The following is a 27,648-nucleotide window of genomic DNA, read 5'->3' as shown; positions in this document are numbered from 1 at the left end:
CCCCTGGAAGCGCCCCGCGTGGCTTACCACGAATCCGAACCCATTTAGGGGGGCCTGGAAATGTTTTTCCCCGTGGGGATCTGTACAGAAAAGGAATATGGGGAAGGCCATCGCTTTCGGCGCACCCAAATTCTAGGTCGACGACACCCCAAGCCCACTCCGCTTGGCCACCCAGTCTAACTCCTCCTCTGCCTCCCCGAGGGAGAGGCCGCTCCCTTTTGGCGCCCGGGCCGGACCGAAAGTGAAACCGACGCGGCACAGTTTCGCTTTCCCGTCCCCCGCGCAGGTCGGTGCGGCGCAGCAGTCGCCCAGCGCAGATCCCTTCGCGACTCCGGCGCGGGGCTCTCTGTCCACCGGCCCTGGGGGGGGGGAAGGAATCGGGGAGCAGGGGCGAGGGGGGATCGGGGTGAGCATTCTGGGGTCGGGGCTGAGCTCCGACGGTGCGGTGGATCTTGCGGGGAGGAGCGCACGAGCGGCGTCGCAGGAGGCGCGCATGGTGAGGAGAGCGCGGCTCCCCGGAGCCCGGGCGCAGCAGCACATGGCGGAGCCGGAGCCGAGGCCGCCCCCGATGCGCCTGAAAGAGTGGCTCGTCGCGCAGGTGGACAGCGGCCGCTACCCGGGGCTGCGCTGGGAGAACGGCGAGAAGACGCTGTTCCGCATCCCCTGGAAGCACGCGGCCAAGCAGGACTACCGGCAGCAGGAAGACGCGGCGCTCTTCAAGGTATCGGCGCCCTCGAGGGGCAGCCCCCCGCGGGGGCGACTTCCCAAGCATCGCTTTACCCCATTCCCAAATGCTTGCGGGACCCTGGCCGGCTCCTGCCTCCTGCAGCTCACTTTGCGCCCTCCACGTCACCCCGAGTTCTTTGCGCATCCCGCCCAGTTCCAACGCACTCCTGGCAAGTGGGGTCTGCGCCCTGCGATGATAGGGAGTTTCTTGGGACACGGCTCCAGGGGGGCGCCCTTCGACGCCCTTGGAAATCCCGGGCCCTCGTTAGTTTCATGCTGACCCGTCCCCCCCCCTCTCCGTTCGTTGTAGGCATGGGCCGTCTACAAAGGCAAGTACCACGAAGGGCTGGACAAAGCCGACCCCTCCGTCTGGAAGACCCGCCTGCGCTGTGCCTTGAACAAAAGCACCGACTTCAAGGAGGTCCCTGAGAGGAGCCACCTGGACATCTCGGAGCCCTACAAGGTGTACCAAATCCTCTCGGATGTGTCCCAAGAAACAGGTGTGTCTGGCGGCCTTGAGCCCCAGGAGAGCGTTGGTGGAGAGGTGGTCCTCTCTTGCTGGGAAAAACAGGGACCCCCACCCCTCTACCCTTGTCACCAGCCCTGGACCAAATCCTGCCAGCCAGAGGGCTAGGGAAACGTTCCCAGTGGTTCCATTGCATTTCATGAAGTCAAGTCGCTTCCATAGGCTGCCCCTGATTTTAAGCCTCTCCTGATCTCCTCTGTCTCCGCAAACACTCCAGGTTCATATACAAAGCAGCTTTGCACGAAATCAAACCGCTGGTCCGTAAACCTCAGTATTATCTACATCAGGGTGGTCCAGTGCTCAGCCCTGGGCAACATTTGACGCCTTCCTAACCTCACAGTTCTTGTGCTGCCTTCCCAAAGCCCAGCGCCTCGCTCAGCGGGCTTTGGGAAGGCAGCATGAGGGCTGCAGGGTGCGTGTCCCCCATTCCCCACCCCAGTCCTGTGCAACAAGGCAGTAGGGCCTGTGGGTTCCATGTCAAAGTACTCTTGCGGCCCACGTGGTATGAAAAGGTAGACTGCCCTGGTCCACAGTGGATCTCCAGTGGCTCAGTCAGGGGACTCTCTCAGTCCTACCTGGTGATGCCGGCAAAGATTGAACCTGGGATTTTCAGCATGCGACGCACATGCTCTGCTATGGAGCCACAGTCCCTTCCTTTTAGTTTCTCCTGCTTTCATCAGCTGATAGAATCATAAAATCGTAGAGATGGAAGGGACCCTAAGGGTCATTTCATCCAACCCTCTGCAATGCAGGAATCTCAACTTGTGGTGGAGGGAGAGGGCTTAAGCAGCAGCTCCAGCAAGGTCTTGGTGGGGCTCCTCATTCCTCTCCCTAAACCTTGCCAATATTTTCTGTGCAGGTGGCTTTGCCTTTCCCGATCCTTTCTCCCAGCATCTGAATTTGGTTCTTGGGTCCCATTCCTTAAAGCCCAAAGAAGGAACCTAACATTGGCCCTCTCTGTTCTCCCCAGGCAAATTTGGAGACACCCCTGGGCGTAGGCGGTGGGGGGGGTAGCTGTGCCCTGAATCAAGTAAATAAATACAAATACTTAACTACAAGTAGAAATTGTAGAAAGGTTTTGACAGGTTTTTCTGAGCCCTTGGAGTCAAAAGGAAGTAATTTAAAGCAACTGTTGTTGAGACATTTTGTTCTGAATCTGCTGGACCAGAGCCGGACGGAGGATGATGACAGTTGCGTGTACGGCCCCCACTAACATAAATCCTGGCTATGCCCATGGGGGCACCCCAGCTATCTCACCCCCCCAGCTGCCCAGAAGCTGATCTCTGCAAGATTCCTCCACCTGGTCAAAAGGCTCTTTTCTGTGCAAGGCAACATGACCGCATGCTAAACGTCTGATTTACCACCTCCTGATTTCCTCCTGGTGACTATGGGTGCATCTGAGCCAGGACTTGCTTCGTGGAGAAGCGAGGGGCAGAGGATTCAGGCTTGTCAGGCAGCCTCCCCTCAATTCCCCTTTGGACTGCAACACTCCTTAGTCCCTGTCAAACCATCTGGGGGGCAAGGTAGGGAGAGGATACCCTCGCCCTCTCTAAAGCTGCTCTTCCAGTCCCTCTTCACATAGCTCAATAATCGAAGCCCCAGTTGATTTGCTTGCGAAAACTCCCGGGCTCCGTCCTTTGCAACCGCATTTTAAAAGGTAGCAGGTGCTGGTGTGGACTTTGCTCTCCGGAGAGCTGCTCCTGCTGCCAGCCAAGATAACACTGTTAGGCTAGATCAGGGGTCAGCAATGTTTTTGGACCTGGGGCGACAGCAGCTCATGAAGAAATGGGACAGAGCACTCTCCTCAAAGGGGAGGTGGTTACTCTTTTTACACTGTAAAAGTGAATGCTTTGCGCCTCCAGTTTTAATTCAAGAATGAAAGTGTGCCTTGGCGATCAGCCATTGGGGGGGAAATTGCCCTGGAGACAGAACCTAAGCAGTGCTCTGCTGGATCAGGCCCATCCAGCATCCTGTTCTCCCAGTGGCCAACCAGATGCCAGTGGGAAACCCACAAGCAGGATCCGAGCACGAGAGCCCTCTCCCCTCCTGGGGTTTCCTGCAACTGGGATTCTCAAGATTGAGTTTCCTTAAGAAAGGTTTCTGTCCCTCTGTAGCCTCGCCTGAATACATATTGGTATTGGGTCCCCCTTTGGTCAGCCTTCGCTGGATCTGTCTATATCTATTCACACAGATCGATCAGTGACATCTGTGTAGGTGGCACAAAAAAAGAAGAGAGACTAGGTCCCTGGCCTGAGGACCGTACAATCTTAAGTAGTGACACAGCAGAGAGAAATGGAGGCCTCGAGGCGATTTGCAAAGGTATGGCACAGTTTCCACAATCTGTGCTGTAATAATTCCAAAAATAATCCAGTAGACCAGGCACTGAGATCTATGTTAGAGCTATGTCAACGATTTTCCGAGCACAGCTATTAACCAGCAGAAAGGAAAGCGAAACTAAAGCAACTGCTCTGCCTTACAGAGTCCGAGTCAGAATTGCCAACTGATCAAGGAACAGATATATAAGTGGCAATGCTAACATGAGTAGTGCATAAGGGGCAGCTGGTACTCAGATAAATGTTATCTGGGATTAAACAGATTTTCTCTCTCTGCGCCTTTCAGATAAGGAAAATAGCAAAGAGCCCCTCCTGCAGGCAAGGCAGCCCCCAACGTTGGCACACCAAGAGACCAGAGAAAATGGAAAACCAAACAAGGTAAGGGTGTTGCTGGCACAATCCTGGGGCTTGGACATTGTCATGCATATAAACCCAGCTAATTTGACACCACTCAGGAATCCAACCGCTGAGCATTGGCATGGGGAGGAGGAATAAGCCTTAGCTTTCGAGCTGCATGCCACTGTGGTTGCCAACCCAGATGGATCCATTTTTGCAGCAGAAATTGGTAGCTGTGTTTTGTAAATGTTTCCCTTTTCTTTCTTAAATATAATTTTCAGGTTTGTTTTCGGTTACTTTTAACATTGCAGGCTAGGCTTCCCTAAACCTGACGCCGTCCAGCTGTTTTGGCCAGGGCTGATGAGAGTTGTGGTCCAAAACAGCTGGAGGGCACCAGGTTGGGAAATCCTCTTGTAGGCAACACAGTGCATCTAAAGTGTTCTGTGTCTCCTTACCTGTCATCTTGCTGCTGCTCCATTGGAAATTCATCCCAGTGATTTCCTTCATCCATATAATCAATATAAAGGTAAATGGTAAAAGGTAAAAGCTCTAAGCTGTTTGCAAAGTGAAAACCAAAGAATCAAAATGAGAAATGTGAATAAAATGCATGCTATCAATCAAAATCCAGGCTGCAAATACTAAAATACTATTCATGTGAGGGTTTGGGTGTTGGCAGTAGTAATTATAATAATAAGATCTGCAATGTGATGTGGGGTTTTTTAAAAAAAAGAAGAAGAAGAAGAGGGAAGAATGGGTTTATGAAGCAGAAATAATTTAAGAAGAGCCTGCTGGATCTATTGGAAATTCATCCCAGTGATTTCCTTCATTCATATAATCAATATATAGATGTCTTAATGTATTGAAACAATACCTATAAGCCAGGGGTCAGCAAACTTTTTCAGCAGGGGGCCGGTCCACTGTCCCTCAGACCTTGTGGGGGGCCGGACTATATTTTGAAAAAAAATATGAACGAATTCCTATGCCCCACAAATAACCCAGAGACACATTTTAAATAAAAGGACACTTTCTACTCATGTAAAAACATGCTGATTCCCGGACCGTCCGGGGGCCGGATTTAGAAGGCGATTGGGCCGCATCCGGCCCCCGGGCCTTAGTTTGGGGACCCCTGCTCTAAGCTGTTTGCAAAGTGAAAACCAAAGAATCAAAATGGGAAATGTGAATAAAATGCATGCTATCAATCAAAATCCAGGCTGCAAATACTAAAATACTATTTATGTGAGGGTTTGGGTGTTGGCAGTAGTAATTATAATAATTAGATCTGCAATGTGGTGTGGGTTTTTTTTATAAAAAGAAGAAGAAGAAGAGGGAAGAATGGGTTTATGAAGCAGCAATAATTTAAGAAGAGCCTGCTGGATCAGGCCAGGGCCTGTCTATGCCAGCGTCCTGTTCTCACAGGGGCCAACCAGACGTCCGTGGGAAAGCGCACAAACAGGATGCAAGCACAAGAGCACTTTCCCCTCTTGTGGTTTTCAGCAACTGGTACTCAGAAGCATTGCGGCCTTCAACCCTGGAATCACAGACTTGCAGAGTTGGAAGGGATCCCAAGGGTCATCTAGTCCAACCCCCTGCAATGCAGGAATCTCAGCTAAAGCATCCATGGCAGATGGCCATCCAATCTCTGCTAAGAAACCTCCAAGGAAGGAGGGTTCACTGCCTCCTGAGGGAGACTGTTCCACTGTCAAACAGCTCTGGAGGCAAAGCATTGCCATCATGTGGGGATGTTAAGGAAGGTAGGAGAGGATATACAGTGGGACCTCTGGTTGTGGACATGATCCGTTCCGGGGTGCCGTTTGCACCCCGAAGAAAAGTCCGCAAGTAGAGTGCCTCTTCCGCGCATGTGTGTGGCGCAATCGAGTGCTTCTGCGCATGCGCGCACGGCGAAACCCAGAAGTATACGCGGATTGCCGCATTCACAAGCTGAAAAGACACAACATTAACCTAACGCAACACGAGGTATGACTGTATTGTTTTGATCCCTCCTCACTCACGCTAGAGAGTAAAGAGCAGAGCACGTTCCCTTTGCAACTTCATTGGAAGCAAGTTGATGATTTGCTAGAATCCTTTAATTAAGCAATCCAGTCCGGCATTTCCAGTCTGGCTTGTTCCTGCTAAGTTTCCCCTTTATTTCCCTCTTATGCTAACAACACAACATAGTCTTCTTTAAAAGCAAAGAATAAAGTTTTGCTCGCATTCAGTTCACAGGCAGTAATCTGGAGGAAGGCTTTATCTTGTGGTTACAGTTACATTTGTAGAGAAAAGGAAGTTTGAACTCTGCCTCAGACTTTCTACCTGTGGCTTCCATCCTCTGTAAGGATGAGAGCCAGGTGCTGGTTAAGAGCCAGAAGAGGAGGTCCCAAGAGAGAAGTCCGAAAAGGGAAGGTGGCTGCGTGGCTAGCCCTTTTCAGGGTCATCTAGGGCAGTGTTTCCCAACCTTGTGCCTCTAGCTGTTTTTGGACTACAGCTCCCATCATCCCCAGCTAGCAAGACCAGTGGTCAGGAATGATGGGAATTGTAGTCCGAAAACAGCTGGAGGCACAAGGTTGGGAAACACTGATCTAGGGTCACACTCATCTACCTGGTCACACACAAGGGGAGGAGGCTCCAGAGCAGGTGTAACAGGAAGTCCTCCCTGTCTGGAGCCCCATTCCCCTGGGTGTCTATAAGCTAAACAAGCTATAGCTTAGGGCCCCCAAAATATTTAAAGGAAAAAACCTGGATGTATATTTCCAAAATATAAGATAAAAACAGATAAACTTTGATAAAATACATATTTTGTTATGTGCAAATTACCATATAGCATATATTCAACGCAAAAAACAGCGACAATTTGTTGCTGACAAAAGACAGCTGGACATATAAAGGGCCCCATTACCTTCAGTAGCTTACTACCTCATCAAACTTAAATCTGGTCCTGACACTAGGCAACAGGAAAATGTTGTACCTGACTTCTCTAGCCATACATCCTGCACATTATAGAATCATAGAATCATAGAGTTGGAAGAGTCCACAAGGGCCATCCAGTCCAACCCCCTGCCAAGCAGGAAACACCACCAAAGCATTCTTGACATATGCCTGTCAAGCCTCTGCTTAAAGACCTCCAAAGAAGGAGACTCCACCACACTCCTTGGTAGCAAATTCCACTGCCAAACAGCTCTTACTGTCAGGAAGTTCTTCCTAATGTTTAGGTGGAATCTTCTTTCTTGTAGTTTGAATCCATTGCTCCGTGTCCGCTTCTCTGCAGCAGCAGAAAACAACCTTTCACCCTCCTCTATATGACATGCTTTCATATATTCGAACATGGCTATCATATCACCCCTTAACCTTCTCTTCTCCAGGCTAAACATACCCAGCTCCCTAAGCCGTTCCTCATAAGGCATCGTTTCCAGGCCTTTGACCATTTTGGTTGCTCTCCTCTGGACACGTTCCAGCTTATCAGTATCCTTCTTGAACTGTGATGCCCAGAAATGGACACAGTACTCCATTGACATCATATGACATCATTGCAAGCGCTACAGTCCTCTCCTCCAGGATGAACTTTCCTAAGAACTGGTGACTGCCTTGGGGCCACCCAACGTCTCTGTGCTGAGCTGGTTCAGGCACACACACCACCCAACCCACCGAATTTCTACAGTTCCAAAGATGCCAGCCATATCAGGGGCAGCTTGCAGCTGACCTGGCTTACAATGTGACTGGCATCCTGGGCACATGCTCTCGGTTTGTGGTGCCAGACCCCGGTGCCACCCGAGCCAGCTTTCCTGGTGTTGCCTGAAGCAGACATCTTTGAAAACTCGCTTCTAGCGGTCAGAACAGCCACGCGGCTGCCAATTGCACACATACCTCTTGCATTGCTCAGATGGGAGGCTTGTGAAGCAAGAGATGTCACGATGGAAAAGTTTTCTGCTGAGATGCACTGAGCCTACCTTTAGGGTTTGAAGGTCAGGATGTGGTAAATCTGCCAACGCTTAGAAATTCCCTCCTTTTCCTCCTTCTGAGCAGTTTGAACTTGATCTGGCTTTGTGCCTTGAGGCCACTTTATCTTCTGGCTGCAATGCCTGAACTATTAATCAGTTAGAGTGATTAATTGGAAACATTTAATCAACTCAAAGGATGCTCCTTGTTCATCATGTTTAAAAGAGGCGTTTTCCCTTTTCTCGTGCGCAGGAGGAAATGCATGCTCCTAGAACGATTCCTGCTATGACAAATTTGTGCGTCTGTCTAAAAACTAGGAAACTAATACCAGGTTTCTTGCTTCAGGGATACAGTTGGAGGGAGTAATGTTTCTGAATACGGGTTGCTGGAAACCACGAGAAGGCAGAGAGGGCTCTTGTGCTCGAATCCTGCTTGTGGGTTTCCCATTAGGGCATCTGGTTGGCTGCTGTGAGAACAGGATGCATGACATGATGGGCCATTGGCCTGATCCTGCAGGTTCTTCCTATGTTCTTACAATGTTGTTGTTGTTTAGTCATTTAGTCGTGTCCGACTCTTCGTGACCCCATGGACCATAGCACGCCAGGCACTCCTGTCTTGCACTGCCTCCCGCAGTTTGGTCAAACTCATGTTCGTAGCTTCGAGAACACTGTCCAACCATCTTGTCCTCTGTCGTCCCCTTCTCCTTGTGCCCTCAATCTTTCCCAACACCAGGGTCTTTTCCAGGGAGTCTTCTCTTCTCATGAGGTGGCCAAAGTATTGGAGCCTCAGCTTCACGATCTGTCCTTCCAGTGAGCACTCAGGGCTGATTTCCTTCAGAATGGATAGGTTTGATCTTCTTGCAGTCCATGGGACTCTCAAGAGTCTCCTCCAGCACCATAATTCAAAAGCATCAATTCTTCGGCGATCAGCCTTCTTTATGGTCCAGCTCTAACTTCCATACATCACTACTGGGAAAACCATAGCTTTAACTATACGGACCTTTGTCGGCAAGGTGATGTCTTACAATGTTAGGGGCCACTATAAACTCAAATGCAGCCACACTCCTAGTCTAGTTCCTATCCTTAGCCCTGGGCGATGGTGCCTCGTTCCGAATTACACCTGCCATGTTTTCTTTCTTCCCAGGTCAGAACACCGTCAGAGTCGGGCCAGGCCAGCAAGGATGAACCACTGGTGACCCTACAGAGCGCCCCAGGGACACCCCAGGCCCCCCAGCAGCCAAGCCACGGAGAGCACCAGGGTAAAGAGGGAGGGGGAGCTTCCCTAGAGTCCAAACTCTGCAAATCTTTGGATCCGTTTTGAGTCACTGTTTCCCCTTGACAATTGGATCTATTTCATCTGCTACCTGGGAGAAATCGCTAGGGACCTGACCCGACATCCTAGCCAGCCTCTTGGAAGGGAGCCTGTTTGCTGTGCCTCTGAAAGGTTCTACAAGACGAAAAGTCTGCCGCCCGGCCAGATGGGCGGGGTATAGATAATAAGATGATGATGATTAAAGTGTCAATGCCCATCCCCAATGCTTTGTTGGCCGTATCCTTCCAGTGGCCCACGTGGACACAGGAAGTTTCCTTCTCTGAGTCAGACCATTGGTCCATCAAGGGGCCACGTAATAATCACCCTGCAATTGTAAGAATAGCAGCACCTGCCTTTGGGGACCTGCTCCCTACTGACAACCAGGCAGCCGCCGTCCACTTAACTGTTCTTGGTGCCTGAAGAGAACCTTTTTGTTTAGGCAATCCTATCCAGAAACAAAGAATATACGCCAGCTTGTTAGCCTATCGCTATCCTTCTTGGATGTTTTAAATAGTTGTTCTAAACTGGAGTTTCACTGCTTCCTTCTTTTTGTAAACCACTTTGAGGTGAGAGAGAGAGAGAGAGAGAGAAAATGTGTGTTTTACAACCTAGTGGTATCTTCTTCTTCTTTGGCGATCCCTTGTAGCCGAGTAAGATTGTCTTCCAATCTTACTCGGTTTTAACAGTGAGTCCGTAAGTGACTGTGGAGGCCAATTCTGGATCCACACGTCCTTCCACAGTGGGGACATAGGTTTCTGGGCGGGAGTTGATCACGGTGTGGATTTACCAAGAGTGCCTTCCTCTTAGCACATTTCTCCCTTGCGTCCTGAGTTCAAGTGTCTTCAAAGCCCATGACACCTTTGGTAAAGGCTGTTCTCCAACTGGAGCGCTCGCAGGCCAGTGTTTCCCAGTTGTCAGTGTTTGTACTACTTTTTTTTAAAAAAAGATTTGCCTTGAGACAGTCTTTAAACCTCTTTTGTTGACCACCAGCTTTACACTTTCCATTTTTAAGTTCTGAAATAAATAGACACATAGAATTGTATGTTGGAAGGGACCCCTAGAGTCATCTAGTCCAACTCCCTGCAATGACACCTTGTCCACACTGCTTGGCAGCTGCTCTCCAGAGGTTCACGCAGGGAGTCTTTCCCAGCCCTACCTGGAGATGCCAGGAATCGAACGTGTGACCTTCTGCATGCAAGGTGGATGCCCTTTCCATGAGCCACGGCCCTTGCTTCAGGAGAACCGCCATATGTGTAGGCTGGGGCTCTTAAGAGTTGCAGCGTGAAGCCTCTGGAGAATATGTACCTGGGGAAAGAGATGGCTTTGTCCAAGCTGCTGTTTCACATCTCGCAGGGGCAAATGAACCAATTTTAAAGCTCTCCTGTGTTGCTGACCTTTAAAGCCCTAAACGGCCTCGGGCCAGTATACCTGAAGGAGCGCCTCCACCCCCATCGTTCTGCCCGGACACTGAGATCCAGCTCCGATGGCCTTCTGGTGGTTCCCTCGTTGCGAGAAGCCAAGTTACAGGGTACCAGGCAGAGGGCCTTCTCGGTAGTGGCGCCCGCCCTGTGGAATGCCCTCCCATCAGATGTCAAAGAGAAAAACAACTACAGTGGTGCCTCGCTAGACAAATTTAATTCGTTCCACGGGTCTTTTCTTATAACAAAAAATGCGTCTAGCGAATCCCATAGGAATGCATTGAAAATTTTTTGAATTTTTTTTGCCCATAGGAACGCATTAATTGAATTTCAATGCATTCCTATGGGAAACCGCGATTCGCTAGACAAATTTTTCATAAAATGAATTTGTCTAGTGAGGCAACCTCCGCTCGAAAAATCCTTTCATTAAGCGGAAATTTTGTTAAGCAGGGCATTCGTTAAGCGAGGCACCACTGTACCTGACATTTAGAAAACATCTGAAGGCAGCCCTCTTTAGGGAAGTTTTAATGTTTAATAGATTATTGTATTTTAATATTCTGTTGTAAACTGCCCAGAGTGGCTGGGGAAACCCAGCCAGATGGGCGGGGTATAAATAATTTATTATTATTATTATTATTATTATTATTATTATTATTATGCTTTTTTTTTCCAGGATACCAGGTGAAAGGCTTGTTCTACAGCTGGAACCTGGCATACTCCCAATGCCACCCAAGTCCCTCTGCTGCCGGTCCCAACCCCCAGTACTCTGACAATCAAAACATCAACTCGGGTAAGGAGAGGAAGAAAGGGTCTCTGCTCGAAGACAGCCAGTGCTGAATAGCGGTTAGAGCATTGGGACTGGGACCTGGGAGAGACCAGGGTTCAAATCCCCACTTGGCCACGAAGCTCTTGCTGGGGGTAAGCAGGGTCCAGTCACAGCCTCCTTCTGCCTGGCCTACCTCACAAGGTTGTTGTGGGGGGATGTTGTGAGGAGGCGGAGGAGACCCGTGAGCTCCTTGGAGAAAAGCGCTGGGATAGAAATGCTGTAAATAATTTAAAAAATAATGAGCGCTGGCAAAGGAATGGGAGAAGACAGCAAAGGTCTAGTTCTGAGGTTCCTTTTTCCCACAGAGACCAACCAGATTTCTCTTCTGGGAAGAGAAAGCCGCCTCCTGCTCTTGTGTTCATGGAGCTAGAGAGTTAAGTTGGAAGGGATTCCGAGGGTCATCTAGTCCAACCCGCTGCAATGCAAGAGTCCTGCTCACAGCTGTCCCTAGGTGGGCTCAAGCCAGACGCACTAACCCATTGTGCCACAGTGGGATGGTGCCTTTGATTCCGGAAGCAGAGAAGGGCTTTGTACATGGCTATTAGCCAGTACAGTGGTACCTCGGTTTAAGTACACAATTGGTTCCTGAAGTCTGTACTTAACCTGAAGCGAACTTTCCCATTGAAAGTAATGGAAAGTGGATTAACCCGTTCCTGACGGGTCCGCGGAGGAGTACTTAAACTGAAAGTACTCAAACCGAAGCGTACCTAAACCGAGGTATGACTGTACAGGGAAACGAAACCTCCATGGTCAGGGGCAGTCGGAGGTTTTGGAAATCTTTTTTTCCCCCACCACACTTTTCAAGAGGCAGAAAATCTCATTGCATTGTGCCCACCCAGAGGTCAATTCAGTGCAGAAAGTGAGAAGGAAATGAAAAAGAGGAAAGGCTGGCCATGTTGCTCCGCGGAGGAATGCCAAAATCTGTAACTGGGCTAGAACCTTTTGAACCCAAATTTCACTCACTGCAGGCCAAATACTACACAAAGCAGGGAGAAGGGGAGACCTTAGGTTGAAGGGCAAATAATAATAATAATAATAATAATAATAATAATAATAATAATAATAATAAAAACATACATACATACATCTTATGCCAAGCCTAGAGGAAGATGAAATTAAAAGCAGGCTTTGCACTGAAACGGGTTTCTCTCACATACCTAAGGAAGTTGTGATTAATTGTCAAGAGCCTTTCCTTTTCCATTCTTCAATTCCCCTTTTCAGCTTCCTCTCTTTTAGGGCATGAATGTAAGGGCCTTTCCAACATGGCCATTCTGCAATTTGTATGATCCTTCTTCTCTGCCTCCATTGCAGCATAGAATTGTAGTGTTGGAAGGGACCTGAAGGATCTTCTTGTCCAACCCCCTATAACGCAGAAATAAGACACAGCGATATTTTAACTGGATAGCTCGGTTGCAGAGGGCTGGACTAGATGAACCTCAGGTTCCCTTGCAAAGCCTGCTCTTTGCAAACTAGGCAAGATTTAACCCCCTGCTCAGCTGCTGTCAGGTGAGGGTTAAATTCTGCAGTGTTTGCTGGGAGCAGGCACATGCAGCCGGTGCAGAATTGAACCCTGCTCAACAGCCCTCCAGCTGTTTCGTGACCCCTCTTGCGATTAATCTTGTTTACATCAGTTGATGCGTGTTATTTCCTGATTCCAGTATGTGTTCAGTCCTTGTTTAATGTCACTTTGCAATGTGGGGATTGTGGGTGAAACAGGGGTTTCCCTGACTCCGTCTTCCCAAGCTGTGCAAAGTTCAGCAGCAGAATTGCAGGGTTTGGCTTTGTGGAAACTCCCAGTCCAGCTCAAACCACGTGATGCTCGGACGCAACTCCTACAGAATTCAGCCCCTTGTAAGCAGGTTAGGATCGCGCTTTTGCTTTATTTGCAAACACAGTCTTTTGGTCGCTTTTGCTTTATTTGCAAACACAGTCTTTTGGAAGAAACCTGGCTTCTAAGAACAGCCACCAGTTTCCCAAAGAACAACAGTTTCAGCCAGTTCCAAACTTTCTCTGCATTACAGGTAGGTAGCCGTGTTGGTCTGGGTCGAAGTAAAATAAAAAAATTCCTTCAGTAGCACCTTAAAGACCAACTAAGTTTTTATTTTGGTATGAGCTTTCGTGTGCATGCACACTTCTTCAGATACCTGAATCGTATCTGAAGAAGTGTGCATGCACACGAAAGCTCATACCAAAATAAAAACTTAGTTGGTCTTTAAGGTGCTACTGAAGGAATTTTTTTATTTTTCTCTGCATTGCTCTTTTGGGGCTTCTCCGAGCAACCTGTTCCTTGAGCATTCGTCCTGATTTGCTGATATAAAGCTTATGCAAGTGTTTGCAGAGCAGTTCTCTGTCAGTGAGCATTCCTCCTGCTGTGTCTTCAGCTACATAATGAAGGTGCCCGACATACCTCTGTGGGGAGTGGGTTTCCCAGCTTAGAGGCCACCACTTAGAAGGCCCTGTTCTGGGCCACCACCTCTGATGGTGGAGGTGGTGGATTGGTTGCCAGTTCATTTCTGAATCCAATTCAATGGATTCAAACTACAAGAAAGAAGATTCCACCTCAACATTAGGAAGAACTTCCTGACAGTAAGAGCTGTTCGGCAGTGGAATTTGCTACCAAGGAGTGTGGTGGAGTCTCCTCCTTTGGAGGTCTTTAAGCAGAGGCTTGACAGGCATATGTCAAGAATGCTTTGATGGTGTTTTCTGCTTGTCAGGGGGTTGGACTGGATGGCCCTTGTGGTCTCTTCCAACTCTATGATTCTATGATTCTAAGTTGTCTTCAAGGCCTGCCCCGTGTAGAGCGCATTGCAGTAGCCCAGTCTGGAAGTTCCCAGAGCGTGGAGACACTTAACTGCGTCCTGCCTCCTTTTGCTCCCCAGACTGCTGGCTCCACGTCCGCCTCTACTACTGTGACACCTTGGTGAAGGAGGTTGTCACCAAAACGGCGGAGGGCTGCCGGATCACCTATCGCCCGGTGCCGGCTGACAACGTGTGCCTTTACGGTTCGAGTGGCCTGGAACAGGTGCTGTTCCCTTCTCCGGACACCTCAGCCGGGAGCAGCCAGGGCGGCAGAGCAACTGGGGTCTTGCAGAGGCTGCTTCCCCACCTGCACCGGGGAATCCTGCTCTGGGTGGCTCCCGAAGGAGTCTTCATGAAACGGCAGTGCCAGGGCAGAGTGTACTGGAAAGGGCCGCTGGCCCCCCACGAAAACCAGCCCAACAAACTGGAGAGGGAGAAAACCTACAAGCTCCTCGACACCCAGCAGTTCCTGCAGCGTGAGTATTGTTGCTGTTTATTACATTTATTTCCCCGCAGGTCTCGGGCCGGTTCGCAAGATAAAACCACAGTATAAAAACGCCAAATGCTGATGAGGTATAATCAGTTATGCCGTAGCAGCCGCTAGATTGCTAGTTGCAAAAAAATGGGAAAGCCCCAGAAGCCCCTAGTAAAGAGGAGTGGCAAACTAAGTTATTCCATTATTACAATTTAGCAATGAGATGTGAAGAAGCCAAAGGAACAAGTTTAGAAGAAGCATTTAAAATGTGGAAACCATTTAACAATTATATTAAAGACAAAATAGAAAAACCGAATCTTATCTCAGATAGCTAACGATTCTATGATGAAAAATAAATAAATTGTAGACTAATTATATATATAGTTTATTATAGTATGTTTAGTAAGAAATTATAGTACCGTGTTTCTCATATTATAAGACACGTCTTATATTTATTTTTTCCTCAAAAAAACACACTATGGCTTATTTTCAAGGGATGTCTTATTTTTTTCCTCCTCCTCCTGCCGCGGCCGGCATTGCTGCTGCTCCTATCACTATGTCTTATTTTCGGGGTATGGCTTATATTCCTTGAATGCTTAAAAATCCTGCTATGGCTTATTTTATGGGGATGCCTTAAAATATGAGAAACAGGGTATGTAACCCATATTTGGAAAAAAGGGATAAGCTCAGAACAGGATGAGAAGTAAGCGGGGGGGGGGAGGGAAACGAGGGAGGGAATTGAGGGAGGGAATGGGGGGGGAGACAATGTCATACTTGTACCACAACTGTATTTGTTTTATTCATATGTAAATATTTTTATTTCCTTTTTGAAATCAATAAAATCTATTTTAATTTTTTTAAAAAAACCAAAGCCAAATGCACAATCAAAAGAAAAACAGAAGTAACTCAATAACTTCCCCTCCCCCATTTTAAAAGGGCATTGGATGATAATTAGCCGAAGGCCTGGTTAAAGAGGAACGTTTTTGCCTGGCGCCTAAAGGTGTATAATGAAGGTGCCAGGTGAGCCTTGCTGGGGAGAGCATCTCACAAAAGGGGAGCCACCATAGAGAAGGCCCCGTTCTCATGTTGCCACCCTCTGGACTGTCATTGGAATTCTACTCAATATTGATCCAGAGCAGACCTCCAGCGTATTGTCAGCAGAGTAAAAACTTAAACACGTTGCAGGATTCCCCAAAAAATAGACCAGAGGCAATGAATATTTCATCCAGCAGAGCTTTATATACAGAACACCACACCAGAAGGAAAAGAGATAGCAAGTGAAAGTGAAACCCAGGCTCCTTCTGGTCTCTTATAGTTAGCATGACCTTGGCAGAAGAGATAAGAGAACCAGTTTACTGCTCTGAAGGAATAACCCAAACATCATGAACCTTCCCCCACCCCTAGGAAGACTTGCCTGTGAGGGAATCAGGGCTTTGGCCTGCAATTGGCTGGTTCAGAGAGCCTTGGGTCCTGGCATGCAAAAGAGGAACAGGTTAAATCTGTAATGATACGCTGGGCAAACTCTTTGGGGCATAACATTCAGATGGCAGATTGGGAAAGGTTATAGAAATCGAATCTGAAACGGGCATGTTGTACGCTAAAAGAGAATTATATGAAAATGATGTACCGGTGGTATTTGGCTCCTAGTAAACTAGCAAAAATGTATAGAACAAGTACAAATACCTACTGGAAATGTAAGGAAAAATATGTGGTCGTGTAAAGTACCTGAGGCTTTTTGGGGAAATGATATATAATGAACTGAAAAAAATGTTCGGAATTTCCCAAAGAAAATACTTTTTATGTATGCGACAACAGCAGCACAGATCCTACTAGCCCAGAGATGGAAAGAAGGAAGAGTCCTTGCCAGAGAGGAATGGCAAGCCAAGCTGTTAGACTACGCCGAAATGACAAAACTGTCCGGAAAGCTCAGGGACCAAGAAGACAAGAAAGAATTGGGGGGGGGGATTAAAATTTACTTAGGAGACCGCTGTAAGCAGAAGAAAACATTAGCAGGATTTTAACCTCACTTGTAATGTAACAAATACTATGGGCAATATGGATAGTTTTAAAATACAAATTATGATATAATATGCAGTTGAAAATGTGGATGTTAGGACCCATGGAGGGGATGGGGGGGGAAGTCTCGCGATTCAGAGAAATCTCTTTATAGGGATATGTACCTGGCTTTGTTATAAATTTATATCTGTAAAATCAAATAAAAACGATTTTCTTTTTTTAAAATAAAGAGAGAGCCTCAGATCCTAACTGCAATCTTCTGTGTGCCATTCAGAATTACGGGGCTTCCTGGTTGACGGACACGCGCCACCTCAGTATCAGATCTGCTTCTGCTTTGGGGAGGAATATCCTCCTGCTCCCACCCAGAAACTCCACAAACTCATCATGGCGCAGGTAGGTATAGGCCAGCTGCCGCAGAGTGGCAAGCTCAGGATTTGGACCAAATAGGGATGGGCGATGTATCGTGATATTGGTTTCATAATTTTTGATTTGGCTGTATATTGCAAATCATGATGTGTGTGTTTGGGCTGGGGGATATATTGTCTAAAACCAGCTTGAAGTCCATATTGTGATCCCGGTTTCATAATGTGGCAGTATCTCACGAATCCTGAGTTGGGAGGGTGTGCCAAAATCACGATGCAGGAAAAAGCGGCCGGTGCGATCTTCAGCTGGTGATCTATCGCAATGTCAAAAACCAGGGGCGTAGCCAGGATGAAAATTAGGGGGGCAAGGGGCGGGGCCAAGGGGCGGGGGAGGGGTCACAGTGGGGCAAGGAAAGCTCCCTTCTCCCTTGCTGGCTGTGGGGCGGGCGGAGGGAAAGCCAGGCAACCGCTTTGCGCGGCTCTGGGGCTTTCCCTCCTCCCCCGCCTCGACCGGCAGGGGCGAGGGGGCGCCAGGATCAGCCCAAAATCGGGCTGCTCCGATCCCCTCCTCCCCCTCTGCGATCGCCGGGGCGGGTGGAGGGAAAGCCCCAGAGCCACGCAAAGCGTTTGGCTGGCTTTCCCTCTACCCGCCCCACAGCCAGCAAGGGAGAAGGGAGATGTCCCTTCTAGCCGGCTGGCTGTGGGGTGGGCGGAGGGAAAGCCAGGCAACCGCTTTGCACGGCTCTGGGGCTTTCCCTCCACCCGCCCCACAGCCAGCCAGGGAGAAGGGAGACGGCAGCGGGGCAGGCTGGCCAGCGGCCCTGCTTCTAGGGGGGGCAACTGCCCCCCTGCCTACGCACATGTCAAAAACCAGATATCGCCCAGTCAAAAACGTGCTGGTCGTGAAACTAGAAGATGGATGTCAGGATGAGGACAGAGGCCTGTCTCATTTCCTGTACCCAAGATAGCATTGGTTTGGGGACTGGAGAGAGAAGGTGCATTGGTGGAAGAGCAGGGACTAAGTATCTCGAGGTGGAGGGGGCAGTGGAGTTTGCCTGACCTCCTGCCCACAGTGTCTCCTCTGCTCGCCAGAGGGGCAAAGACGCAGTGAGGCCAGCGTGGTACAAATATTCCGAGGGAGCCAATCCAGTGCTCCAACTGGTGTGTTTGCCCCATGCCAACCTCACCACTGCCGCCGCCTCCTCCTCCCTTGCAGCCCCTTGCCCAATAAAAAGCATTATTCAAAATCCAGTTAAAACTGTTTTAGTTCAATTCAACAAAAAACGATGAACTACGGTTGCCGTATCTCAAAAAGTGAAAATCTGGACGCAGGTAAATGCTGCCAAGTGCTGCCGCTGGTCTGCCTGCCACCTCCTCTCCTCCCACTTGCAAAATGCCACCAAGGCTGGGGGCAGAAAAATGCAGCTGTGGAAGGGTCTTCAACGATACAAGTGACCCACTTCCTGTTTGTGGCCAAACAGCCCCACTTCCTGCCTAGTTGTGACCTTTCATTTCTCCCCCCACCCCCAGGTCGAGCCAGTGTTTGCTCACGATCTCTGCCTCCACGCCCAGAAGCTGGGGCCTCGGTTCCTGCAGGACTCTCGCATGGGCACCCAAGATGTTCCCAAGAACATCATCCAGATCCTGAAGCAGCTGTCCCCACCTTGAATCTGCTGGAAGGGAAGTGGCATCCTTGGCTCGGTGGCTGAAGGACAAGGGACTTGCGGGCCTTAGGGTTAATAGATTCGTAGAATTGGAGAGTTGGAAGGGACACCAAGGGTCATCTAGCCCAACCCTCTGTGATGCAGGAATCGGGGCAGGGGAGAAAACTTGTTGCCTCTCCTGACTGCTTGTCCTGGTTTAGTCACCTGTGTAATATGCCCCTGCTATGCTATCCAGTGCCTGACTTGTTTGAATAGAGGCGTTTGTTTTTCGCAAGCCCAGGTGATGTTTCTTAACTGTACCATTTAAGAAGCTTACATATGAAATACACACATAACAGGGTTCTAGCCTAGTTTTCACACTAGTTTTCCTCCCTGCATAGCATCTTGTGCACATGCAGCCTGAAATGGTACAGCTCAGATGCAAATCCTCAGTTTGGTTTACTGTTTTGAGGTGTCCTCTGTTTGAGGGTCGCCCAGTTCAAATCTGGTTTGAGGTTAGGAACCCTAAGAAGGGAGAGCAGGGAGGGGGGAGGAGGCTTGAAGTTGCCCACCTTGTCGGCACCCTGAGCAGGCAAGACAGAAGTTACCTGGGCAGTCGATAACCCCTCAATGCTGAGGCGCACTGTATTTCTATTTAAATTACAGCAGTCATTTCTACAATTCATGTTATAGCCACAAAATAACCATAATAATATTTTTGTTATTTATATGCTTGACTGGGTTGCTCCCAACAAAATATTAAAAACACAATAAAAATCCACCATTAAAAATTGGCCTGCCTTTAGATGTCTCAATATACAAACCTATGTCCTCTGGATATTTTTACTCTGGCTGTGCTTTTAATGTGTTTATGCACTCTTATTTCAGTGTGACCAGACAATCATGTGACCAGATTGAGGTTGAATCCTGACAAGACAGAAGTACTGTTTGTGGGGGACAGGAGGCGGGCAGGTGTGGAGGACTCCCTGGTCCTGAATGGGGTAACTGTGCCCCTGAAGGACCAGGTGCGCAGCCTGGGAGTCATTCTGGACTCACAGCTGTCCATGGAGGCGCAGGTCAATTCTGTGTCCAGGGCAGTTGTCTACCAGCTCCATCTGGTACACAGGCTGAGACCCTACCTGCCTGCAGACTGTCTCGCCAGAGTGGTGCATGCGCAGCTCTGGTTATCTCCCACTTGGACTACTGCAATGCGCTCTACGTGGGGCTACCTTTGAAGGTGACCCGGAAACTACAGCTAATCCAGAATGCGGCAGCTAGACTGGTGACTGGGAGCGGCCGCCGAGACCACATAACACCGGTCTTGAAAGATCTACATTGGCTCCCAGTAGGTTTCTGAGCACAATTCAAAGTGTTGGTGCTGACCTTTAAAGCCCTAAATGGCCTCAGTCGAGTTTACCTGAAGGAGCGTCTCCACCCCCATCGTTCTGCCCGGACACTGAGGTTCAGTGCCGAGGGCCTTTTGGCGGTTCCCTCACTGCGAGAAGCCAAGTTGCAGGGAACCAGGCAGAGGGCCTTCTCGGTGGTGGCGCCTGCCCTGTGGAACGCCCTTCCATCAGATGTCAAAGAGAAAAACAGCTACCAGATTTTTAGAAGATATCTGAAGGTAGCCCTGTTTAGAGAGGTTTTTAATCTTTAATCAATTATTTTATTCTTCTGGAAGCCGCACAGAGTGGCTGGGGAACCCAGCCAGATGGGCAGGGTATAAATAATAAAATATTATTATTATTATTATTATTATTATTATTATTATTATTATTATTATTATTTTATTCTTGTCATAAATTGGCTTCTTGTGCTGGGAAGAGATTTGCAAATTCAGTCAACTAAGCCTAGTCCTCTCTAAGGCACGGGAACCGAGCCAAAATCACATGCGGACCCTTGGCACTGAACCCCCCCCCCCCCAAGCCATTCTCTCTGTGCTTTTGTGCTCTGAGATGTGGTTTGGTTTGGTGCAACCTTTCAAGCAATCCACCGAGCATTTATTTGCATCTATTCATTTGCTTTGAAGTGTGTGATTTGCTCTGTCCTTCGTTGGTTAAAGAGATGGGAAGGCAGCTGAGAATCTTGTTGCTTTCCGCAGTCCTTTTTGTCTACCCCTCTCCTGCCAGCTGTGTAGGTGGGGGGGAAAAGACAGGGGGCTCCTACACCTTTAATAGTTGGGTAGAAGAGGAAAGTTTAGCAGATTCAGCCTGGCCTGCAGCAATTACAGATGCAAGAGCCCTGGGCACATCACTTTAGCGATGGTGGGGGAAGGGAAGGCAAAAATAGGACTCCTGTGCCTTTAATTATAGTTGTGTAGAAGAGAGAATTTCAGCAGCTGCAGCATAGGACTATTAAAGACAGAGGAACCCTTATCTGGGCACCCTGGGCATACCTGCCAAGTTGCTGTCAGAGAAATAAGGGACCGGGTTGGTAATAGCAGACCGGAAGTAGCGCTGCTGCTACTTTGGAACTGGGCAGAGCATGCTCAGAAGTGACTTTTGATGCTGCTTTGCCCAGTTCCAAAATGGCCGTCGCGCCAGAAGTTGCACTGCAGCCATTTTGGAACTGGGCAGAGCAGCATTAAAAGTCGCTTCTGAGCATGCTCCGCCCAGTTCCAAAATGGCCGCCGCGCCAGAATAAACCGGGGAAAAACAAAAAACAGCAGGAACAGCTGGAAAAACAGGGATTTCCCGGGGAAAACGGGAGACTTGGCAGCTATGACCCTGGGATGGGAGAGGGGAATGGGCAGCAGGAACACCTGAGACTGCTGTGTCCGTCCTGTTTCATCCCTAGTTTTTAGAGACTGGGGCACTTCCAGACAGCCACTATTTCTGCGGGGGGTTCCATCACCTTCAGGTTGTGCAATTGCAATTGCTTTGGACGTCTTGTGCAACGATCTCACTTCCCCCAAAGGCTGAACTTTTTGCAATTGGGAAAGTGAATGGGAAAGTGCACTTGAAAGTGTGAGAGGACACTCTTGACGCAACATCGTGTGACCTCTCCACCCCCACCCCCAATAACAGAATGAATTTTCTTTAAATAGCTTAAGTCGTCTTAACCTCTCTGCAAATAGAGCAGGATGAAGCTCCCTCGGTGAATCTGGCTTGCAGCCTGGCAAGCCCCCTGCTAACCTTCGCTGAGGTCCTGAGCAAACATGCTAAAAAAGCCAATGCAATTCTGGGCTGCATCAATAGGAGTATAGCGTCTAGATCAAGGGAAGTAATAGTACCACTGTATTCTGCTCTGGTCAGACCTCACCTGGAGTACTGTGTCCAGTTCTGGGCACCACAGTTCAAGAAGGATACCGACAAGCTGGAACGTGTCCAGAAGAGGGCAACCAAAATGGTCAAAGGCCTGGAAACAATGCCTTATGAGAAACGGCTTAGGGAGCTGGGTATGTTTAGCCTGGAGAAGAGAAGGTTAAGGGCTGATATGATAGCCGTGTTCAAATATATAAAAGGATGTCATATGGAGGAGGGAGAGGGGTTGTTTTCTGCTGCTCCAGAGAAGCGGACACAGAGCAATGGATTCAAGCTACAAGAAAGAAGCTTCCACCTAAACATTAGGAAGAACTTCCTGACAGTAAGAGCTGTTCGGCAGTGGAATTTGCTCCCAAGGAGTGTGGTGGAGTCTCCTTCTTTGGAGGTCTTTAAGCAGAGGCTTGACAGCCATCTGTCAGGAAGGCTTTGACGGTGTTTCCTGCTTGGCAGGGGGTTGGACTGGATGGCCCTTGTGGTCTCTTCCAACTCTATGATTCTATGTTTCCTCCCCCCCAGGGATTGCAGGCAGGCAGAGACAGGATTGTTGTAATGTGGTGAAATTTCGGACCTGAGCAGCCACAGGTGAATACTTCCCAGCCTGCTCATGTAGCTTCTGACAGCAGCTTGAAACACAGCCATGCTGGCAAGAGATGATGGGAGTTGTAGTCCAAAGTGGGCTGTGACTGCTAAGAGTTGTAGTACACAATAACTACTATAGAGAAGTTTTCAGTGTTTTATTGTGTTTTATTATATTTTGTTGAGAGCTGCCCAGAGTGACTGGAGCAACCCAGTTAGACGGGTGACATTATTATTATTATTATTATTATTATTATTATTATTATTATTATTATTATACCAGATTGTGAAGGGTCAGTGTAAACAAACAGCAGGCTTTGGGGGAGATCTTTTCTTGCATTTGCCGCTAGGGGGAAGCAGGATCCCATTGTACAAGACACGGCTGTTTTCATTCCCAGTGCTTACCTTGAGTTCTCAAGAGATTCCCAATTTAGTTTAAAAACAAAGGGAAAGACGGAAACCTCCCAGTTCAGAAGCAACATCCAGATATCCCATGTATGGTACATGTCAGACAAGCAGGATAGCAAGGGAATTGCATCCGAAGTTTAAATCGCTGGGTGCTCTTCTCTAGTGGTGGTTCATGTGCAGGAGAGAGCAGAGAGGCATTTGTAATGCAGATGAACAGCTTGGGCAAGGTCTGGGCCTTCTCAGGGATTGTCAGCTGCTGAAATGTACGCATGTGAACTTGTTGAAAAACCTTTTTTGAGGAAGCTGCCTGCTATGGATTTAATAAGAGGTTTGCTCCAAGATATGTCTTGTGACTCTCTGAAAAAGCCCTCAGCCAGGACTGTGAAGCTACAGGACTCCTAGTGCTCGTAGATGGATTTCTTAAACTTCCCATCCCAAAGGGATCCTGAATAAGAACTCTGGAAACCAGCTACCTACGGAGCCTCTATAGTTCTTTTTTTGCTTATACTGTGTCTTTGCCAATATAGCTTTAATTCCATTTCATCTATGAACATGATGAGTTCTTTCTACAAAAATTCTATGCGGTGATTGAAATAATTTGTACTTTGCACGTTTGCATGGTCTGTGCCTGTTTCTCACTTTGATTCGGTGAACGTCATAGTTCTGCAAAGACCTAGCAAAAGATGAGAGAAGGTAGAAAACGATGAGGCAGGCTGCCACTAGGGGGCACGTTTGCTGTGCTGGGGGGGGGGGGTTCAGTACTTTAAAAGGGTCTTTTTGAAGGGCTGCGCCTCATGTTGATTTTTAAAAATTATTTAGGGGGAAATAATAGTAATGTTAAAGTATTTTAAATTGCAATTATTATTATTATTATTATTATTATTATTATTATTATTATTATTATTTATACCCCGTCCATCTGGCCAGGTTCCCCCAGCCACTCTGGGCGGCTTCCAACAAAATATTAAAATACAGAAATCAAACATTAAAAGCTTCCCTAAACAGGGAATAATAATAATAATAATGCCTGTTCAACTGTTCCTAAAATGATGTTGGTGCAATTAATGTCACTTCTTTATAAAGCACGACAGTTATGCTCTGCATAATGACAGCAAGGTCCCTCCGTGAAGGCAACATGTCAATCACCCAGCCCTACCTAGCATTATTAGGCAATAGCAAGGATAAAGCTCCCATTTGCTGCTAGCCGTGGTGGCTGGTTTGTATCCTCACTGCTGGGGGCCCTATGCCTCTGATTCCTGGATGCTGGGCTAAATGGCCACTGACTGTTCCAGCAGATGGGCTCTTAACGTTCCTATGAGGCAATGGATTCTGGGGTGCCATTGAAAAGGCCGCAAGTGGTCCATTATTCAGGCTGCAATCCTAGAGACTTATTATCAGGGGTGCCAACTTGAAGAAAATATTTGGAGGGAACAGGTAAGCCTCACCCCGCATAATTGATCACAAGACATGGCGCACACAACCCATTAAAATGGCAATGCCCATCAACTTTTTGGGGGGCGGGGGGCGGACTCAGCACCCCTCAAATACTTTATTGGGGGGCAAAGGGATCTCAACTGCTAGGAGTTGGCTCCGATAATGATGATTTGTGACTGGGTTGCCCCATCGACTCTGAGCAGCTTCCAACAGAATATAAAACAGTGCAGTGATGGAACTGTCAAAAGGCCGTCAGCACGGGACCTCATTGTCTGGGCTGAACAATAGGGGTGGAGACGCTCCTTCAGGTCTACTGGGCTGAGGCCACTTAGGGCTTTAAAGGTCAGCACCAATACTTTGAATTGTGCCCGGAAACGTACTGGGAGCCAATGTAGATCTTTCAAGACCAGTGTTATATGGTCTCGGCGGCCGCTCCCAGTCACCAGTCTAGCTGCCGCATTCTGGATTAGTTGTAGTTTCCAAGTCACCTTCAAAGGTAGCCCCATATACAGCACATTGCAGTAGCCCAAGCGGGAGATAACCAGAGCATATACTACTCTGCCGAGAAAGGTGTGCAGGCAGGTAGGGTCTCGGTCGAGAGTAAGCCCTGCTGGCTTCAGCGGGACTTCTGGGCAAACCTATATAGAAGGAATCGAGCCCAAGAGCCCTCTCCCCTCCTGCAGTTTCCAGAAACTGGTTTTCAGGAGCATTGCTGTGCAGATAGAGCAACACCATCTTGGCTTGCAGCCCTCGAAAGCCCTCCATGAGCTTGTCTAATCCACTTTCCAAGTTGGTGGCCACCTCTGCCTCTTGAAAGAGGGAGTTCCATATGTGCTGCACGGAGAATTCCTTCCTTTCATCTGTCTCGAATCTTCCAGCACTTAGCTTCACGGGATCCCCACAAAGTTCTAGTTGTCAGGAGAGAGGGAGAGCGGCAATTATCCGCCCAGGCCCAGATGTAGCTGTTGCTGACACCAAACATTTTTGGGGTAGCGCCGATCTTGCCCTGCCTCCTGCTACTGGGCTGCTGCCTTCTATTTTATAAACTCTGCTTGGACTAACGAAACGACCCCAAACGACCTAGCTGCAGCTTCCAGGCTGCCTTCACCATCTCCATCCTGGCCCCCGCCAGCTGCGTCTGGGAATGGCTTTGAGGTGGCATTTCCTCTTGCGCGGAGGCGATGATGCTCAGAGCCTGGCCAGCAAAGGAACAGGAGCTGCTCTCAGCCCCTCCTCTGGGTCCCTGTGGGCAGGAGGTGGAGCCGCTCAGCCCTCTTTTCCAGACGGGAGAGAGGCTGGACCACAGCAGAGTTTTAAACCAAGTCGGTAGGACAGGATTTTCCCCAGGACTTCGCAGAGCCTGCTGCTTGGAGGAGAGGGAGTGGAGATGCAGCTGGAATATCTCCACCCGGCTGCTTCTTCCCGGTCCAGCCTGCCTCCCCTATGCGAGGCTGGAGGAGGAGGAGGAGGAGAAGGCAACCAGCTGGCCATGGGGTTTGCCAGGTACGCAGCCCCAGAGCCATTCCAGGGGTCCCGTTCGCCTCTGGCCCCCGAAGGGACCAAGCCTCCGTACAGCTACATTGCCCTCATCACCATGGCCATTCAGAGCACCCCAGAGAAGAGGATCACCCTCAACGGCATCTACCGCTACATCACGGCGCGTTTCGGCTACTACCGGGAGAACAAGCAAGGCTGGCAGAACAGCATCCGCCACAACTTGTCTCTCAACGAGTGCTTCGTCAAGGTGCCGCGGGACGACAAGAAGCCCGGCAAGGGCAACTTCTGGACCCTGGACCCCGACTGCCACAACATGTTCGAGAACGGCAGCTTCCTGCGGCGCAGACGCCGCTTCACCCGCAAGAGGGGCGCCGAGGGCCACAGGAAGCCGCTGGCGAAATGCCCGCTCTTGGTGGAGAAAGCCATCAAAGTAGAAAGCGGCTCTGGTTCTTCGCCAGCTGCTGTGGGCCTGCTCCAGGGCTCCTGCCAAGAGAAGACGCTGCCCTTGGAGGTGCCCGCCGTTGCAGGCCGAAGCCCCAGTGACCTGGCACTTCCTGGCCAGGAGCACCTGGGCTCCGGAGGCCTGGCCTGCGGCAAGAGCTACCCACAGAGGCAGCCGTGCCTTGCTCCGTACGACCGACAGGCCTGCTACCAAGCCCTGCTGGACTGCTCCCAGGTGAAGGAGCCAGCCCTGGATGGCATGCAAGCCAGCCCTCCTTCCCAGGTGGGCGACAGGATGGCACAGGAACCCACAGAGGCTAAGGAGCCCCTTCAGGGCAGCCCCAAAACACCTCTGGGGCCTCCTAAGAGTGGGCAGGATGGGAAGGCTTTTGGGCAGCTGGCCCCAACCTTCCTGGGCCCTAGCAAGGGTGCCCAGGCCTGCAGCCGCCAGTCATCGCCTTTTGAAGGCGAGGCCTATGCCAAGCCTTCTGTCTTGCCCGTTTTTGGCTCCCTGGGCTACTCGGGAGCCGATTCCCTGAGCGGGAACTACCAGTGCCGCCTGCAGGCCCTGAACTTCTGCGTCAACGAGCACGGGGGCTGCGGCACAGCCTTGGAGCACCTTTTGACAGCCACCGTGGGCACTGGGTCCTCGGCCCCCAGCCAGCCAGCCTCCTTCATGCCACTTCAAGGAGAGCAGGAAGCCTGGGGCGGGGGGCCCTTCTCCCTCCAAGGAGGCAGCGGGTACCAGCTGGGGCTCCCCCACTGTCTCTACAGGACCCCTGGCATGTTCTTCTTCGAGTGATGGAGGAGTGCGGGTGGTGTCTCGGGAGCAGACAGCACTCGCGTCCTCCCCGCCAGGGGACCAGGGCTCGACCCCCCCCCCAATGTAAGTTATTGACTCCTGGCTGGCAGAGTAAAGAAGGGACTCTAAAATAGCAGAGCCCTCCAGCTTCTGACCAGCAACACTTTCGTCCCGTCTGGATAAAAAAAACAGCAACGGCATCTCCCACCCGGCGGATGGAACCTGTGTTTTTTTTAAGAAGGAAAAATTGGTTAGCGGAATAAATGCGCTTCCCACTTCTTGGTGCAGATTTGCTTTCTCTGTCGGCTGGGGTGGGAGCTGGGCAAAGGGCAGGGGGCAGGGGTCGGGTCACATCTGGGCATGGGGTTTGTGGCAGGACAAGGTGCTGGGAGGGTTCAGAAGTGGATTTTTGCCAGGATGTGTTTGCAAAACATCCTCTGAATTCGCCTGGATTAACCACGTTGTATTCTGGTCTGCAGCTCACTAAGGAAGCAGGTGTGCTCAGCGGGGGGGGGGGTCCAAGGTC

The 27,648-nt window shown here is 49.5% G+C and overlaps 2 protein-coding genes across 2 annotated transcripts; both read left to right on the top strand.

Moving 5' to 3' along the window:
* Window positions 1-414: 414 nt before the first annotated feature.
* Window positions 415-20,059, top strand: LOC118088599 (interferon regulatory factor 4). The gene is made up of 8 exons (XM_035122436.2): window positions 415-721; window positions 1,037-1,226; window positions 3,872-3,963; window positions 8,995-9,109; window positions 11,254-11,370; window positions 14,286-14,681; window positions 16,971-17,089; window positions 18,589-20,059. The coding sequence occupies exons 1-8, from the start codon at window positions 494-496 to the stop codon at window positions 18,724-18,726; spliced, it is 1,395 nt and encodes a 464-aa protein (XP_034978327.2). The 5' UTR covers window positions 415-493; the 3' UTR covers window positions 18,727-20,059.
* Window positions 20,060-24,470: 4,411 nt separating this feature from the next.
* Window positions 24,471-27,394, top strand: FOXS1 (forkhead box S1). Its single transcript, XM_035124305.2, has one exon. The coding sequence runs from the start codon at window positions 25,770-25,772 to the stop codon at window positions 27,120-27,122; it is 1,353 nt and encodes a 450-aa protein (XP_034980196.2). The 5' UTR covers window positions 24,471-25,769; the 3' UTR covers window positions 27,123-27,394.
* Window positions 27,395-27,648: the final 254 nt, after the last annotated feature.

Source organism: Zootoca vivipara, chromosome 7 (genome assembly GCF_963506605.1).
Source record: "Zootoca vivipara chromosome 7, rZooViv1.1, whole genome shotgun sequence".
In the NCBI taxonomy this organism is placed as follows: Eukaryota; Metazoa; Chordata; class Lepidosauria; order Squamata; family Lacertidae; genus Zootoca; species Zootoca vivipara.
Note: the sequence above shows the minus strand (reverse complement) of the source record. Positions and strands in the feature narration are given on the sequence as shown.